The 13,827-nt window shown below is 36.4% G+C and overlaps 1 protein-coding gene across 1 annotated transcript in view; it reads right to left on the bottom strand.

The window, feature by feature from the left end:
• Positions 1-13,827, bottom strand: part of ptpn20 (protein tyrosine phosphatase non-receptor type 20) — a 35,206-nt gene that overhangs the window by 16,654 nt on the left and 4,725 nt on the right. Inside the window, exons 6-26 of the mRNA XM_034301942.2 lie at positions 13,696-13,771; positions 12,132-12,221; positions 10,701-10,779; positions 10,452-10,605; positions 10,272-10,343; positions 9,979-10,153; positions 9,726-9,861; positions 9,470-9,608; positions 9,190-9,342; positions 8,848-9,033; positions 6,088-6,247; positions 5,688-5,928; positions 5,466-5,560; positions 5,275-5,352; positions 4,995-5,102; positions 4,793-4,909; positions 4,497-4,687; positions 3,421-3,522; positions 3,159-3,252; positions 2,419-2,504; positions 230-419 (exon numbers count right to left, since the gene is read on the bottom strand). Coding sequence (XP_034157833.2) covers positions 230-419; positions 2,419-2,504; positions 3,159-3,252; positions 3,421-3,522; positions 4,497-4,687; positions 4,793-4,909; positions 4,995-5,102; positions 5,275-5,352; positions 5,466-5,560; positions 5,688-5,928; positions 6,088-6,247; positions 8,848-9,033; positions 9,190-9,342; positions 9,470-9,608; positions 9,726-9,861; positions 9,979-10,153; positions 10,272-10,343; positions 10,452-10,605; positions 10,701-10,779; positions 12,132-12,221; positions 13,696-13,771 — 2,722 coding nt within the window. The remainder of the gene's footprint in view (positions 1-229; positions 420-2,418; positions 2,505-3,158; positions 3,253-3,420; positions 3,523-4,496; positions 4,688-4,792; positions 4,910-4,994; positions 5,103-5,274; positions 5,353-5,465; positions 5,561-5,687; positions 5,929-6,087; positions 6,248-8,847; positions 9,034-9,189; positions 9,343-9,469; positions 9,609-9,725; positions 9,862-9,978; positions 10,154-10,271; positions 10,344-10,451; positions 10,606-10,700; positions 10,780-12,131; positions 12,222-13,695; positions 13,772-13,827) is intronic.

Here is a 13,827-nt window from a genome sequence, read left to right as displayed (position 1 = left end):
ATATATGTTTTATCCTAACAATACTCTGTTATTGTTTTAAATGTGATTAATAATGTAACGCATATAGCGACAAACGAATCCCACATGCTCAATATCCAATATATATTTTCCCCTTTTTAATTTAGAGTTACAACTGCAGAACAGATAAGGCAGCTAGCCCAACAATGCTGTCAGATTTATTTGAAAAGTCTCACTATGCTGCCTTCCTGCTCTCACCGCTGTTTCGTACCGTCTGACACAAAGCTGTAGTCCTTGGCCCTGACAGACAAGGGCGTTTCCATGGTAATGTCTTTCCCAATGGGGGTGCTAGTGCTCTGTGCACTGAGGGATGATGGAGATTTCTGTCTTTCCATAGTGGAAGAGGAGCTGGACGCCTCCATCACCAGAGGAGGCTCTCGTTCTAGAAGCAGAGACACCACCTAGAACAAAGCATTGCTATCAACGTACATTATATTAGAATCAAGATTACCACTTCACAGAGTACGCATTATTAATTCTCAAAAATGATTCTCCCCCAAGAAAATTTCTCAGTTCTTTAAAAAAAAAATTATTTTATGTTATAAAAATAAACTTTAGGTCATTTCTTGAGGGTAACAAGGAGAAATAAAATTGTTGGAATGATTTGAATAATAAATGAAAAGCCCAGTGTAGACACACACCTGTTATCAGGTGGATCCCTTTGATTTATATTTATAATTAGGATGAATATAAGATATATAGGATATTTACAAATAAATGTATAAAACATTCATGGGGAAAAGAAAGTATACCCTCCTTCAGTTCTATGCTTTTATTCATCAGGGCATAAATAACAATTGTGTGGTCCTCACCAACTTCTATAAACAAACAAGTAACCTTAGGTGACAACAAAAAACACAACAGATTTCAATATGTAGTCATTTTCCCCAAAAAGTAAACCAACAAATAAAAATGGAAAAAAATAAGTACAAAAAGTAAGTATAAGCCTTCTTACTTACACAATTATTAAGAGAGTCATTAGCAGCCAGGTTTTACTAACGAAATGCACAAGAGTAGTTATTCATGAAGAAGCATGACTACCTCTATAAAAGCAGAACTTTTGGCAGGTTGGTGTTCTGGAGCACTCAGGTGTGTGTCTGTATCATGCCAAGAAGAAGGGACATCAGCCATGGCCTCAGAGAAGCAATTATTGCTGCTCATCAATCTGGGAAAGGTTATAAGGCCATCACCAAACAATTTGAAATTCACCATTCTACAGTAGGGAGCATTGTTTACAAAGGGAGAGCCTTCAAGACAGTTGCCAGTCTTCCCAGAAGTTGGTATCCCAGCAAATTCAGTCCCATCTCAGACCATTTAATGCTCAGAGATATAAAGAAAAACCCAAGTGCTACATCATGTGATCTACAGGCCTCTGTAAGCACATTACATGTTTATGTTCATGACAGCACAATTAGAAAAAGACTGAAGAAGTATGGCTTTCATGGAAGAGTGACTAGGAGAAAGCACAACTTTATGGCAGCACAACTTTATGGCAGCACAACTTAAGTTTGCAAAACTGCATCTGAACAAACCACAAAAGTTCTGGAACAATATCATTTGGACTAATGAGTGCAAGTTATCATGTACAGCACCATATTTGGCAAAAACCAAACACAGCATATTACCACAAACACCTCATACCAACTGTCAAGCATGGTGGTGGAGGAGTGATGATTTGGGGCATTTTTTTTTGCAGCCACAGATCCAGGGAAACTTGCAGTCATTGAGACAACAATGTACTCCACTTTATACCAGAATATTCTTGAGAAAATTTGAGGCCTTCTGTCCTGCAGCTTAAGCTGGGCTGAAATTGGCTCATGCAACAGGACAAATCGACATCTGAATGGCTAAAGAAGAAAAAATCAAGGTGTTGGAATGGCCACGTCAAAGTCCAGACTTCAACCCCATTGAGATGCTGTGGTAGGATCTTAAGAGAGCTCTGCATAAATGAATGTCCTCAAACATCTTCAAAATGAACTTCAATGTTGTAAAGAAGAGTGAACCAAAATTTATCCAAAACGATGTGAGAGACTGATAAACTCCTACAGAAAATGTTTACTTCAAGTTATTGTTGTTAAAGGTGGTTCTACATGTTAATGAATTACAGGGTGTACTTATTTTTTTCCCACCCGGTTTCTGATTTTGGTTTACTTTTTGGAAAAAATGACTACATTTTGAAATATGTTGTGTTTTTTTAGTGTTATCTGATATTATTTGTCAGTTTATAGAAGTTGGTCAGGACCACACAATTGCGATTTATGCCCTGATGAATGAAAACATAGAATTGAAGGAGGATGTACTTTCTTTTTCCCATGACTGTATGTGTTTGTGAAGCCACTTATGCTGAAATTATCCATGTTAAAATGGTCTGTATGTGTTAGAAAGATCACAGTTCAGCACCTCTCCAGTTTTTTTCAAACACTCCACAGCTTGCTTGTGGGTGACACCTTGCAGGTTACACCCGTTCACCTCCAGTAGCCTATCACCTATTACACACACACACACACACACACACAATCATGATCATCAGGCAAGTGTTACTAGTCCCATGTGTGAATGTCAATGATGCATACAACATAAACAACAGTTAATGACATCATAAAGGAAAATCAGTTATATATTTTACTTTAAAGCTACTGTGTATACATGTACACTACACACAAAACGTTTTCTTTTTCAAATATTTTTAGATACTGAAATGTTCTGTATAATAATATATACTTTATAGAGAGACATATATATTTGTATAGAATAGGGAAAAAAAGTTTGACTAAATTCCCATAACAATTCTTTAATTCAACAATTCAATAATTCAATAACAATTCTAAAAATTGATTTGATTTGATTTTTTAAATTCTAAATTCATTAAAAGATCCATCCTTAGACATCCTGAGACCCTACCTCCTACAGACTCAGATTTATTGTCTTAAGGGTTGATTATGGCTTGACTAACTGAATTAGGTGAGATAAATTATGTAAGTAATTGTAAGTAAATAAAGTGGTCAAATATACAGTTGATGTACAGTGTCAAATGTAGAGTTAATAACAAATCATATATATAGTTGTATTTTTTAAATTAACTTAAAAATTGCTGTAAAACTTAGACATAAAGTGAATTCAAGATTGGATGGTTTATTTACCAGTCTGTATTCGACCATCCAGATCAGCAGCTCCTCCAGGTATCAGGCTTTTGATATAGATCCCTCCATGGCGCACACTGGTATTGACGCCACCCTGGAAATGATTGACACTGACTATTGTTCCAAAAGCTTATTTAAACATTTTAACTGTCTTTTTGTCTATTGGAAAGATGTAATTATCAGCATTATATGACAAAATATTGATTAAACTGTACTGTTTTAATTCATTGCATGTTAAGCAACACTACAACTAAAGATTTACAGCAACACAGATGCCCAGGCTCCCGTTGACTTTCTTGAGCTCCACACAGATCAAGTCACCTGGCCTGAGACTGGACTTAGAGGACGACCTAGAAAACGCATCCTGCACAGGGAAGACAAGGAACAAGATCAGTCATTCTGGCTCATGTATACTGCCTTACGTAAGTATTCACCTACCTCAAACTTTCCCACAATTTGTAGTGTTACAACCCAGAACTGAAATAGACTTGGGATTTTTATCATTAGATTTACACAATGTGTCTAATGGGTCAGTACTTGGTAAATCCGTCTTTGGCTGCAATTCCAGCTGCAAGACTTGCAGTATATGTCTCTACCAGATTTGCACATTTTAATCCATATTTTTGCCCATTCTTCTGGGTGAAATTGCTCAAGCTCTGGCAGATTGGATGGGGAGAGTTAGTGAACACCAATGTTCAGGTTTTGCGCCAATCTCAATCAGATTGAGTTCTGAGGTTTGTCTGGACCAAGCTAGAACAACTCTCATGTTACCCTTGGCCTGTTTCCCTGATAACTCAATGCAGAGTCACTGTTGTGTGATATTCTTCCCATTTTTTAATAATAGATTTAATAGTGTTCTGTGAAATGTTCAAAGTTTGGGATGTTTGCTCATAATCAAACAAAAATTTTCCTGGATTTGTTTTGATGGTGTTTATTTAGGTATGTTCTCTGGAGCCTTCCAGGAACAGGTATATTTATATTGATATCATGTGACTCTTTAATTGCACACAGATGAACTCTATTCAACTAATTATGTGACTTCTGATGGCAACTGGCATTAGAACTAATATAATGGTTTCATAGCAACAGGGTTGAATACCTTTGCAATCAAATAAAGTTTTTTAAAAATATTATATTAATAAAAATATATTAGTAATATTAATATTAATAATATTTTTTCAATATTATAGTCTATTTTGTGAAGCCTTGTGATATATAATCCCAAATAAGTCTATTTCTTTTCCAGGTTGTAACACTACTAAATGTGGAAAAGTTTAAGGTGGCAGAATACTTAAAGCAAGATATAGACATAATGGTTTTTACTTAATAACTTCATACCTTAGTATCTAGAATTCGTACAACAGGGATATGTAGCTTTCTTCCTGTTTTGGGTGTGACAGTGTTGGATTCAGTTTCCTCTTTGGCTGTCCTGTGCTCTGCATTCTGGGTAATCCGAGAGTCAAAGCCTCTCTCCATCATCAGCCCTAAGCTTCCAGCAGTCAGAGAACTTTTACGGTCCCCAAACTCATCTGATTATACAACAGGAATAAATTGTTCTGTGTTAAACCATGATAACATTTCTATGCTTCTATAAACATATAAACATTTAAACAATTTACAATTAAATGATATACATTTTGGTTGAGACACTATAAGCTCCACTTCATCTGGGCTGTTCTGTAAGATGGCAGCAGCTGCACTGAAAGTTACTCCTTCCAGACTGGTCTTATTAAGAGAAATCAGTCGTCCACCTATATGACAAACATTGTGAAAAATACACATGAAACCTGTAGAGTGTGCATCCATTTGTCATAGAAAAGGGGAAAAACTCTCTACCTGGCCTGATTCTGCCATCTCTATCAGCTGGCCCATCAGGTATGATGGATGCAATAAAGATTCCAAGATCTAATTTTCCTGTATTGTCCTCTCCAACTATTATAAATCCTGTCATAAAAAGGGACATACATTATAAATATCACATAATTTCGTTTTGTTTGTTTCATTTGTTTGCCTGGCTGGTAATAAATTAAGCAGCCTTTCACATTGGAAAGGAGGAGACATTGGCAAACCATTCAATTCATAACAGTCATGCTACTATTACATGAAATTCCATTACCAAAGCCGTGTTTTGGATCTTTCTTCAATGTAACACAGATAATTTCTCTTTCTGGTGGAGTTCTAACAGGAGTGTCAACTGTCGAAACAAAAAAATGTGTTTAAAAATGACAGAATAATTGTAATTACAATCAGTTAACATGAAAAACCTAAGTACATGAGACTTAAGTAGATTTAAGTACATGAGATTACCTCTGGATGAGACTGAGTAAGGCTCGGAATCTTGCTTTTGCAGGGAGACGTTCGACATGATTCGGTAAATTGGAGAACTAAAGGCCTCCGCGGAGCTGACAGAAAGCAAGCAAGAATTACAATGATTAGATCGTGCTCAAAACCAGTGATGTGCCACATGTGAATGTCTTTGTCCCCATGATTTCGAAAAATGCACGTGGTCATGTGAAGTGCTCTCAGTACCTGCAGCTCTGACTTGGATTCTTCAGTTCACTCAAGCCTCTTATTCCTGCAGTGTCATGTGTTTCTCGCAGGTCTCTCGACTGCTGGATCTTGACTGAAAGGTCATCGCATGACTTGCTTATGGAGTTCATAGATGATATGGTCAGACCAACATTATTGAGCCCAACGTCTGAACATGACATCCTCTTCAACAGGTTTTGTCGAGCACGCCATATCAAAGGATGTTTCACTTTGTTGTCATCTGGAGCAAAAAAAAAAAAAAAATCTAAACTGCAGTCTAGGACATTGGAAGAGCACTCAGATAATTATGATATAATAGTCTCTTCTGTAAAGATGTTTTATTACCACAGTGGGTTACAGTGACACAGCAGAAGTAACAGGAGATATTTAATGAAAGCACCTGATGCTGAACTGTAGGTGAGCTGTCGAGAGGTCATCTCACTGTGGAATTTGTGCTGAGCAGAACAGAGGTCCAGGAGATATTGTGCTATCTTGGAACTTTCAGTTACGAAGGAATGCTTTTTCCCACTAGGGCCACATTCTACAGTGAACTTCCGCCACTACAGGAGACAAAGAAAAGCCTTTAGACATCACTAGCTGTATTATACAATCACTGAACACTTTATTAGGAACACCTGTACACCTACTCATTCATGCAATTATCTAATCAGCCAATCACGTGGCAGCAGTGCAGTGCATAAAATCATGCAGATACAGGCCAGCAGCTTTGGGTAATGTTCACATCAAACATCAGAATGGGGAAAAAATGTGATCTCAGTGATTTTGACTGTGGCATAATTGTTGGGGTCAGACAGGCTGGTTTGAGTGTTTCCATAACTGCTGATCTCCTGGGATTTTCACACATAACAGTCTCTAGAGTTTACTCAGAATGGTGCAATAAAGAAATAACATCCAGGGAGTATCAGTTCTGCAGGCAGAAATGCCTTGTCGATGAGAGAGGTCAACAGAGAATGGCTAGTCTGGTTCAAGCTGGCAGAAACACTACAGTAACTCAGACAACCACTCTGTAAAATTGTGGTGAGCAGAAAAGCATCTCAGAATGCACAACACATTGAACCTTGAGGTGGATGGGCTACAACAGCAGAAGACCATGTTGGGTTCCACTTCTGTCAGCCAAGAAAACAATATGAGGCCTCTCTGGGCACAGGCTCACCAAAACTGGACAATTGAAGACTGGAAAAACGTAGCCTGGTCTAATGAATCTCGATTTCTGCTGAGGCACACAGATGGTAGGGTCAGAATTTGGCACCAACAGCATGAATCCATGGACCCAACCCGCATTGTGTCAACAGTCCAGGCTGGTGGAGGTGGAGTAATGGTGTGGGGAATGATTTCTTGTCACACTTTCGGCCCATCATGTGCATCCCTTCATGGCCACTATTTACCCATCTTCTACTTCCAGCATGATAATGCACAAAGCAAAAGTCATCTCAAACTGGTTTCATGAACATGACAATTAGTTCAGTGTTCTTCAGTGACCTTCCCAGTTACTGGTTCTGAATCCAATAGAACACCTTTGGATGTGGTAGAACGGGAAATTCACAGAATGAAATTGCACCCGAAAAACCTGCAAGAACTGTGTGATGCAATTATGTCAACATGGACCAGAATCTCAAAGCAATGTTTCCAACATCTTGTGGAACGCATGCCATGAAGAATTGAAGCTGTTTTGAGAGCAAAGAGAGGCCCTAACCAGTATTACTATAGTGTTCCTTATAAAGTGTTCATTGAGTGTTTAATGGCTTATTATCACATATAGTTCTGTGAAAAAGTTAGAAACCATCATTTGGTTTATTTGAGTTAAAGTATTTGTTTTCCAGAGAAAACATGTACTATGGACCAAAATAATAAAACAATAAAGATGTTACATAAAACCCCCACATTAAAATCTAATCTCAAATTGTTCACAAATTTATTAGTGTATTTGGGGGACTTCCATTGTATTTGTGTGTGTGTGTGTGTGTGCGAGTGCACACGTTACATTTTTTTAAGTAAATCATAAAGGATATTTTTAAGGAAATTTTCATCAAAGTCTGAGTATTGCCAAGGACATACAATGATAATGTGGTCTGGACTGTTTTTTGTAATGACCAGCAGCTTTCTTGATAAATATATCTTTGTAGAATAAATATGTACCCGATCAACTGTTATTGATATATTAATACATTATTAATTATTAGCATCAAACACAAACTCTCAAACTGCAGATTACACATGCCTTTTTCCTCTGAGCCTCTACCCAGCTTAACTATCAGTTAGTACTATCTTCTGTTTCTTTCCAATCTCGAATTTAAACTGATCTGTGATCTTACTCTAAATCTCTGCTGTCTAACACATCCTTTTGACAGCTACATTTCATTTCAGACCAGTGGATCAATAGAAACACCTGTGGATTTGCAGATATGAAGCAAAAATAGCACTTGATTTAAAAAAAAATAATAATTTGTTATCATCACTCAATATAAGTTCAGCTAATTTAATATAATAATTTGATGGTCTTCCATGTCTGGTATGGATGTCAGGATGGATGCCCAATTTTGCTCTTTATATCTGCCAAAATATTTGCAAAGATTTTGTCTTAAACTTATTAATTAATTAATTAATTAAAACTATTTGAGTTTTTGTCTTAAACTTATTAATTAATTAATTAATTAATTAATTAAAACTATTTGAAGTCGTTTGCGCTTTTTTCATAACTCTGTCTTTAGGCCATTTAATTATTATATATCTAAGGTCATTGGAAATATCTCCTTCAGGTAATGTGTTCTAAAATAAAGTCAGTGCACACCTTCTTTTAAAAAACAAAACTTGCTTATATTCAATATATTTTCACTTGCTATAACATTGGGTGTTTTTGTTTGTTTGTTTTTTGCAGTGTTTTGCTTAATCTGCCAGAAATATCTTTTCTGCAATGACATACAAAAAAAATGTATGGAATTGCCTTTTTCAATGCCAGTTAGTTCATCAAAAGGGCGGTCTCAAACGTTTGCACAGTAAATAGTCCAATTTTGAATCATTTATGACTTTAATCATATTTAACTGTTGCCATCTGTTCAGCTAATTTGTAACCACCAAACTTTGTTGCTTTAGTCTGTATGAAATATAATTTAGAAGTGAGTTTTAGAGCTGGTGTACTCACACTTGTGGAAATACTGTCAGTTTCAGACCACTGAAATCTGCGAATTAATATCCGACAGTTGTTCTTGACTTCATAAACCATAATTCCTTTGGCACAGACTCCAAGAATGAGTTCTCCAATGGCAAGCTTCTTCTCTCGAGCAACTCGATGAAACAGCACCCCATATTCCGGCAACTGTTGTGCAATCTGTAGATGTGTGCAAGAATATATTGCAGGAGCAGAATACCAAATATATGCTGACCTAAAAAAGTCTCACAAACTGCTGTATTTCTATAACTACCTAAACTCTTATTATGACTGGTTGGATCTGCTGTGTAACATGCAACGAAACTAATTCATTACCTTTAAAAATTCTATCTCTGCATCTTCTCGAAGCATATTTGCATTACTGGCATGTAACCTTGGCAACTCCTCCCTCAGACAGGGCAAGGCCATTTTTTCCATCACTTTTTTTGGAATGTAGTGCTCCATCTGGAAGTAGTTCTTTCCATAAACCTGGATAAAATCATAATCAAAATAAACAGTGCATAATAATGTGGGATGGAGGAAATGAAGTTGATATTCTGAGAGCCCTCCAATCCACTAGATGCACAAACAATTAAAGTGCTACACTGTATTTTACCTCTGGTATATAGTCTCCAAATTCAGCCTGCAGAGCCAAGGCAGCAAGGAACATGGCAGTGTCCTCATTACAGTACACTCTGCCCTCCAAAATATCTCTCCTCAGCTGGATATAGTACTGATGACGTGTGAGTTTGTGCCTTCCAAATCAAACGACAAGAGCTTATTGTTCTTTCCATAAATGTTAGAGTAAATTCTCCCAAGTGAAGCTTTGACCATGCAATTGAGACTCGTATCAGACACAGAATTGCACTTACAATATGTAGGAGACATCATCAGCAAAAAATTTAACACGGAGAAACAGGGTAAATGTAGAAGTTGCTAATTTCTTCCAGCAGTCTGGTGCCACTTTGGAAATTTTCGTCTCATGGTTCAAAAAGAAAAATTCATCATCTAGTTGAGATATAACCAAATGATTAAACCAAATAAAAGCATTTATTAAGCAGTTGATGCAATGGAATTCTGAAAACTTTGAAAATAACTGTCAGACAGTAACAAAATTTATATTACCATCCATGAACGCAAGGCCGAAGTAAAAATGCTCCACAAGGTTTGCATGAGCAACGACCATGTCGAAGACATCTCTTCCCCTGGACTTGATATCACACCTCACCACCACACTCTGTGCATTTGGCATTATCACAATAACTTCCCGCTGGGATAAGGAAGACCTTCCTTTCTTTGACTGTATTGAATGACAGGCCACAGTATCAAAGAGAAATGGAGCGTTCACTCTAACTGGTATAACATAATGTGCTCTGACTAATCCTAAACATTATCTACAATATTAAAATAAAGTTTACCACTATAGATCCAGGCAGCTCTAAAATAATATGAGGCTCATCAGCCATTCTTGCAAACTCAGGTCCTAGACTCTGAAATCCAAAACAAAGAAAACATATTATCACAATACAATAAAGAGATATGTCTATATATAAAAAAAAAAAAAAAAAAAACAAGCAAACAAAAACAGAAAAATGTACTTTTGTCTTCCTTTGGCTGAGGCTGATTGTAGACTCGCTGAGAGTAATAGAAGGGTTGGAAAGTCTAGGTTCAGATTTGCAGGGTGTGCTATGGTATGAATTCCTAGACAGCCAACTGCTTTCACCTCCACTATGATGAGCTCCATGTGGAATTCTGGGACATCAAATCAGAAGTTCTTCCCATCAGAGAAAAATATACATCAAACATCAACTACTGGCCACTTCAAACTGTGTGTCAGATCTGTTTACCGGCTCTGAATGCTTTGGTAGGCAGGCATCTGCAAGCATCTGTTTCTGAGGGACCAGGATTTCTGCTGGTGTACAGCTCCTGGTCAAAAAAACATACTGTCTTGAAAATACACCATAACCCAGTGATGCCTGGTTGTGATATTAGATTGGAGGGCTAAAACCTAATATCTATCAATCAATTGACAATGAACCTATTAGGATTGAGCAATGCAGTATATGACAAGGATTCATCAGTGGCATAATAAGAATGATGTGGGGTAAACTATTACACATACACTACTTAGAGTTAGATATGTAGCTGCGTTAATGATTTTGAATTTTTAAATGTCTGTAATGCTCTACTAGGGCAAAGTAATGCTTCTTCCGAATACCAAACATGATAAACAGAAAAGTTGTAACCCTTTCATTCACACCAAAAGACACTAAACTTACAGTGCTGTCATCTGTTCTTTTTTTAATAATAATAATAATAATAAACTTTATTTTATATAGTGCCTTTAAAAAGGCCTCTCAAGGCGCTTTTTGTAAGAGTATGTAAACATATATAACAATGGCAATAATAGTAATAACAATAATTTAATAACACAACAAAACAAAGTAATCAGATAAAAGCAATCCTAAAGAAATAAGTTTTAAGAGAAGATTTAAATATACTAAGAGACTGGCCTTCTCTAAGATCAGATGGAAGGGAGTTCCACAGTTTTGGAGCGTAAGAAGAGAAGGCCCTATCACCCATAGTACGCAAACGAGTCTGAGGGACAGGTAAAAGACCAGAGTTGGAGGAGCGGAGATCATGTATTGGGGTATAATAGGTTAAAAGCTCGGTCAAATACTGGGGAATTGCCTTTTTAACTTGGACGCGACAATGTGTTCTCTGTTTACTTTTAGCTTCTCCTTCAAAGCCAATTTCGGGGGGAGGATCATTACACGTATGACTGTATTTCACATGAGCCTTCTCAATTATTGCAGATTGTGTGTTACTGATGTGTCAGCATTATGGGATGAAAAATATTAGCCCAAATGAAGATTAAATCTAGGGGGTGTTTCACCTGGCACAAAGGTCACTGATAGGCTGCATGAATTTACACTCTGGCCTACAATGAAATCAGCCTCGCTTCTTCATATCATTCTGTGTATTTAGTTTTTTGACCATTGGCAGTGCTGTTGTGCTTCATTCCATAAAAACTGAGATAATATACCTTAAAATATTTGGTAACATTTGGTAACAGCAAATAATGTGGTGAGAATGCCAAAAAAGAAACCTGTCATATTTGACCAGACAATTTTGAAAAGCAAAATATAGCATGTTTTTACTCATTGCTCAACTCATATAAAACCATTTCATACCCTTATTGACAAAGAAATTCCACTTATTATGCATACAATCTAGTATCATAGAGAGACACTGTAGCAGGAAAAGGCTTTGATCACCCTGTTTTAGCTCCGTGTCAAGCGACAGTCTGCGTCTCTCTGCTGCACTTGCATTCCCTTCTGCATATCCAGGGTACACTATCCGTTTTCCTGTCAAGCCAGTAGAGAAATAGATAATTAATCAAAGAGCTACTACGCAAGCAGCAACAAATAACCTCACACAGACTGGATCTTTCCTATATCCAAACAGCAGAACACCACAACAGGGTCTAACTCTAAGCAGCTTAGCTTAGGCTGATTATCAGTTTTCAGTCAGCTGTTCAGTTTATTGTAAACCTTTAATCCTATTGTGAATCCCTGGCTGGTATTAAGGCAAACATAACATGAGCACTGTTTTGTATTACGAGACATTTTACAGTTAGAATATATCAGCTGTATATCCATGATTAGCCATGAAGAAATTAAAATCAGTATATAGTGGATAAATATTTACTGGATGAACAGTATGAAAGTGCATGCCATTTTGAGTTCTGTTCAAGCATTATTTGTTTGAGATTTAATACAGCCTTGAGCTGCTTAATATACTTAAATAGCATTTTAATTTTACACACAATTTTCAATTGCACACAACATTGACAACATTACAGCATTCTTTATTAAAAAATAAAATGATTAAAAAGATTAAAAGTATAGATTTTTGTGCAGAAATACTGAAGTACAGTAAAAGCAACAGAAGCAGTATAATACTGTTCAATAACTCATAGTTAACTATGCAGGAGCTAAGCAGGAATTAATGGGTAGGACTACAGGGTGTCTCAAAAGTCAGGAACCAATAGGAATATATTGAGCAAAGCCTGCAAAAACATGATATAGAGGCTGAGAAAATGCATAGAGCATATGGGTGAACATAGCATTTGTTGTAAATAAGAAATACGAAATTAAGTATATGTACTTTTACTCTCATGGATTCCTGACTTTTCAGACACCCTGTATAACAACACCTAAGTCACTACTATAATATTACTAATGAATACTGGGTAATTACTTATTAAGTAATAATAAAATAGTTCAACAATTACTGAGTTTTGTATCTACTGAAAAACTACAAGCTAACTACTGATTACATATTGAGTAATTACCAAGTAATTCCCCAAAATGAATTAGTCATTAATAGTCATTATAACTTATTGAACAGTTTTGTAAAGTCTCACTTATTTAATACTATTAGTTTGATGTCAAAGACATAAAAACTTTGGCTACAGCAACTAAAAATGTTATTAAATGTATCAGTATGTATTTTTTTAAATAGTAAAATAATAAATTAAATATGCACAGAGTTTTGCATGTGTCCAAATGTACTTCCTCTGGGTTTCTGGTTTCCTCCCAGAAAATATTCCAGTAGGTGGATTGAATGATGGAATCAATGAATGAATGAAGTGTCAAAAAGCTTGAAGCAAATAGTCAAATGACACATCATGATCTATACTAAAGTCCTGACTACTCAACCAGAATGGCTTGTTTGATACTCATCATTATTCAAGTGTATGGTACTGACAGTTGGAAATATTAAAGTAATTAAATCCACAAAACTATAGCTTTCTAAATACATTGCAAGTAGTCTTACCATGAAGTCTCTCTCTGACCATCAAACTTCTGCCTCTTAGCTGCACTATGTTCTCAGTGAGAGTGGGTTGGTCAACCTAGAAACAAACAAAAAAAGTATTATTAAAAAACTGATTCAGGTTGCTGTGAACCT

This window comes from Pangasianodon hypophthalmus, chromosome 3 (assembly GCF_027358585.1).
Source record: "Pangasianodon hypophthalmus isolate fPanHyp1 chromosome 3, fPanHyp1.pri, whole genome shotgun sequence".
NCBI lineage: Eukaryota > Metazoa > Chordata > Actinopteri > Siluriformes > Pangasiidae > Pangasianodon > Pangasianodon hypophthalmus.
Note: the sequence above shows the minus strand (reverse complement) of the source record. Positions and strands in the feature narration are given on the sequence as shown.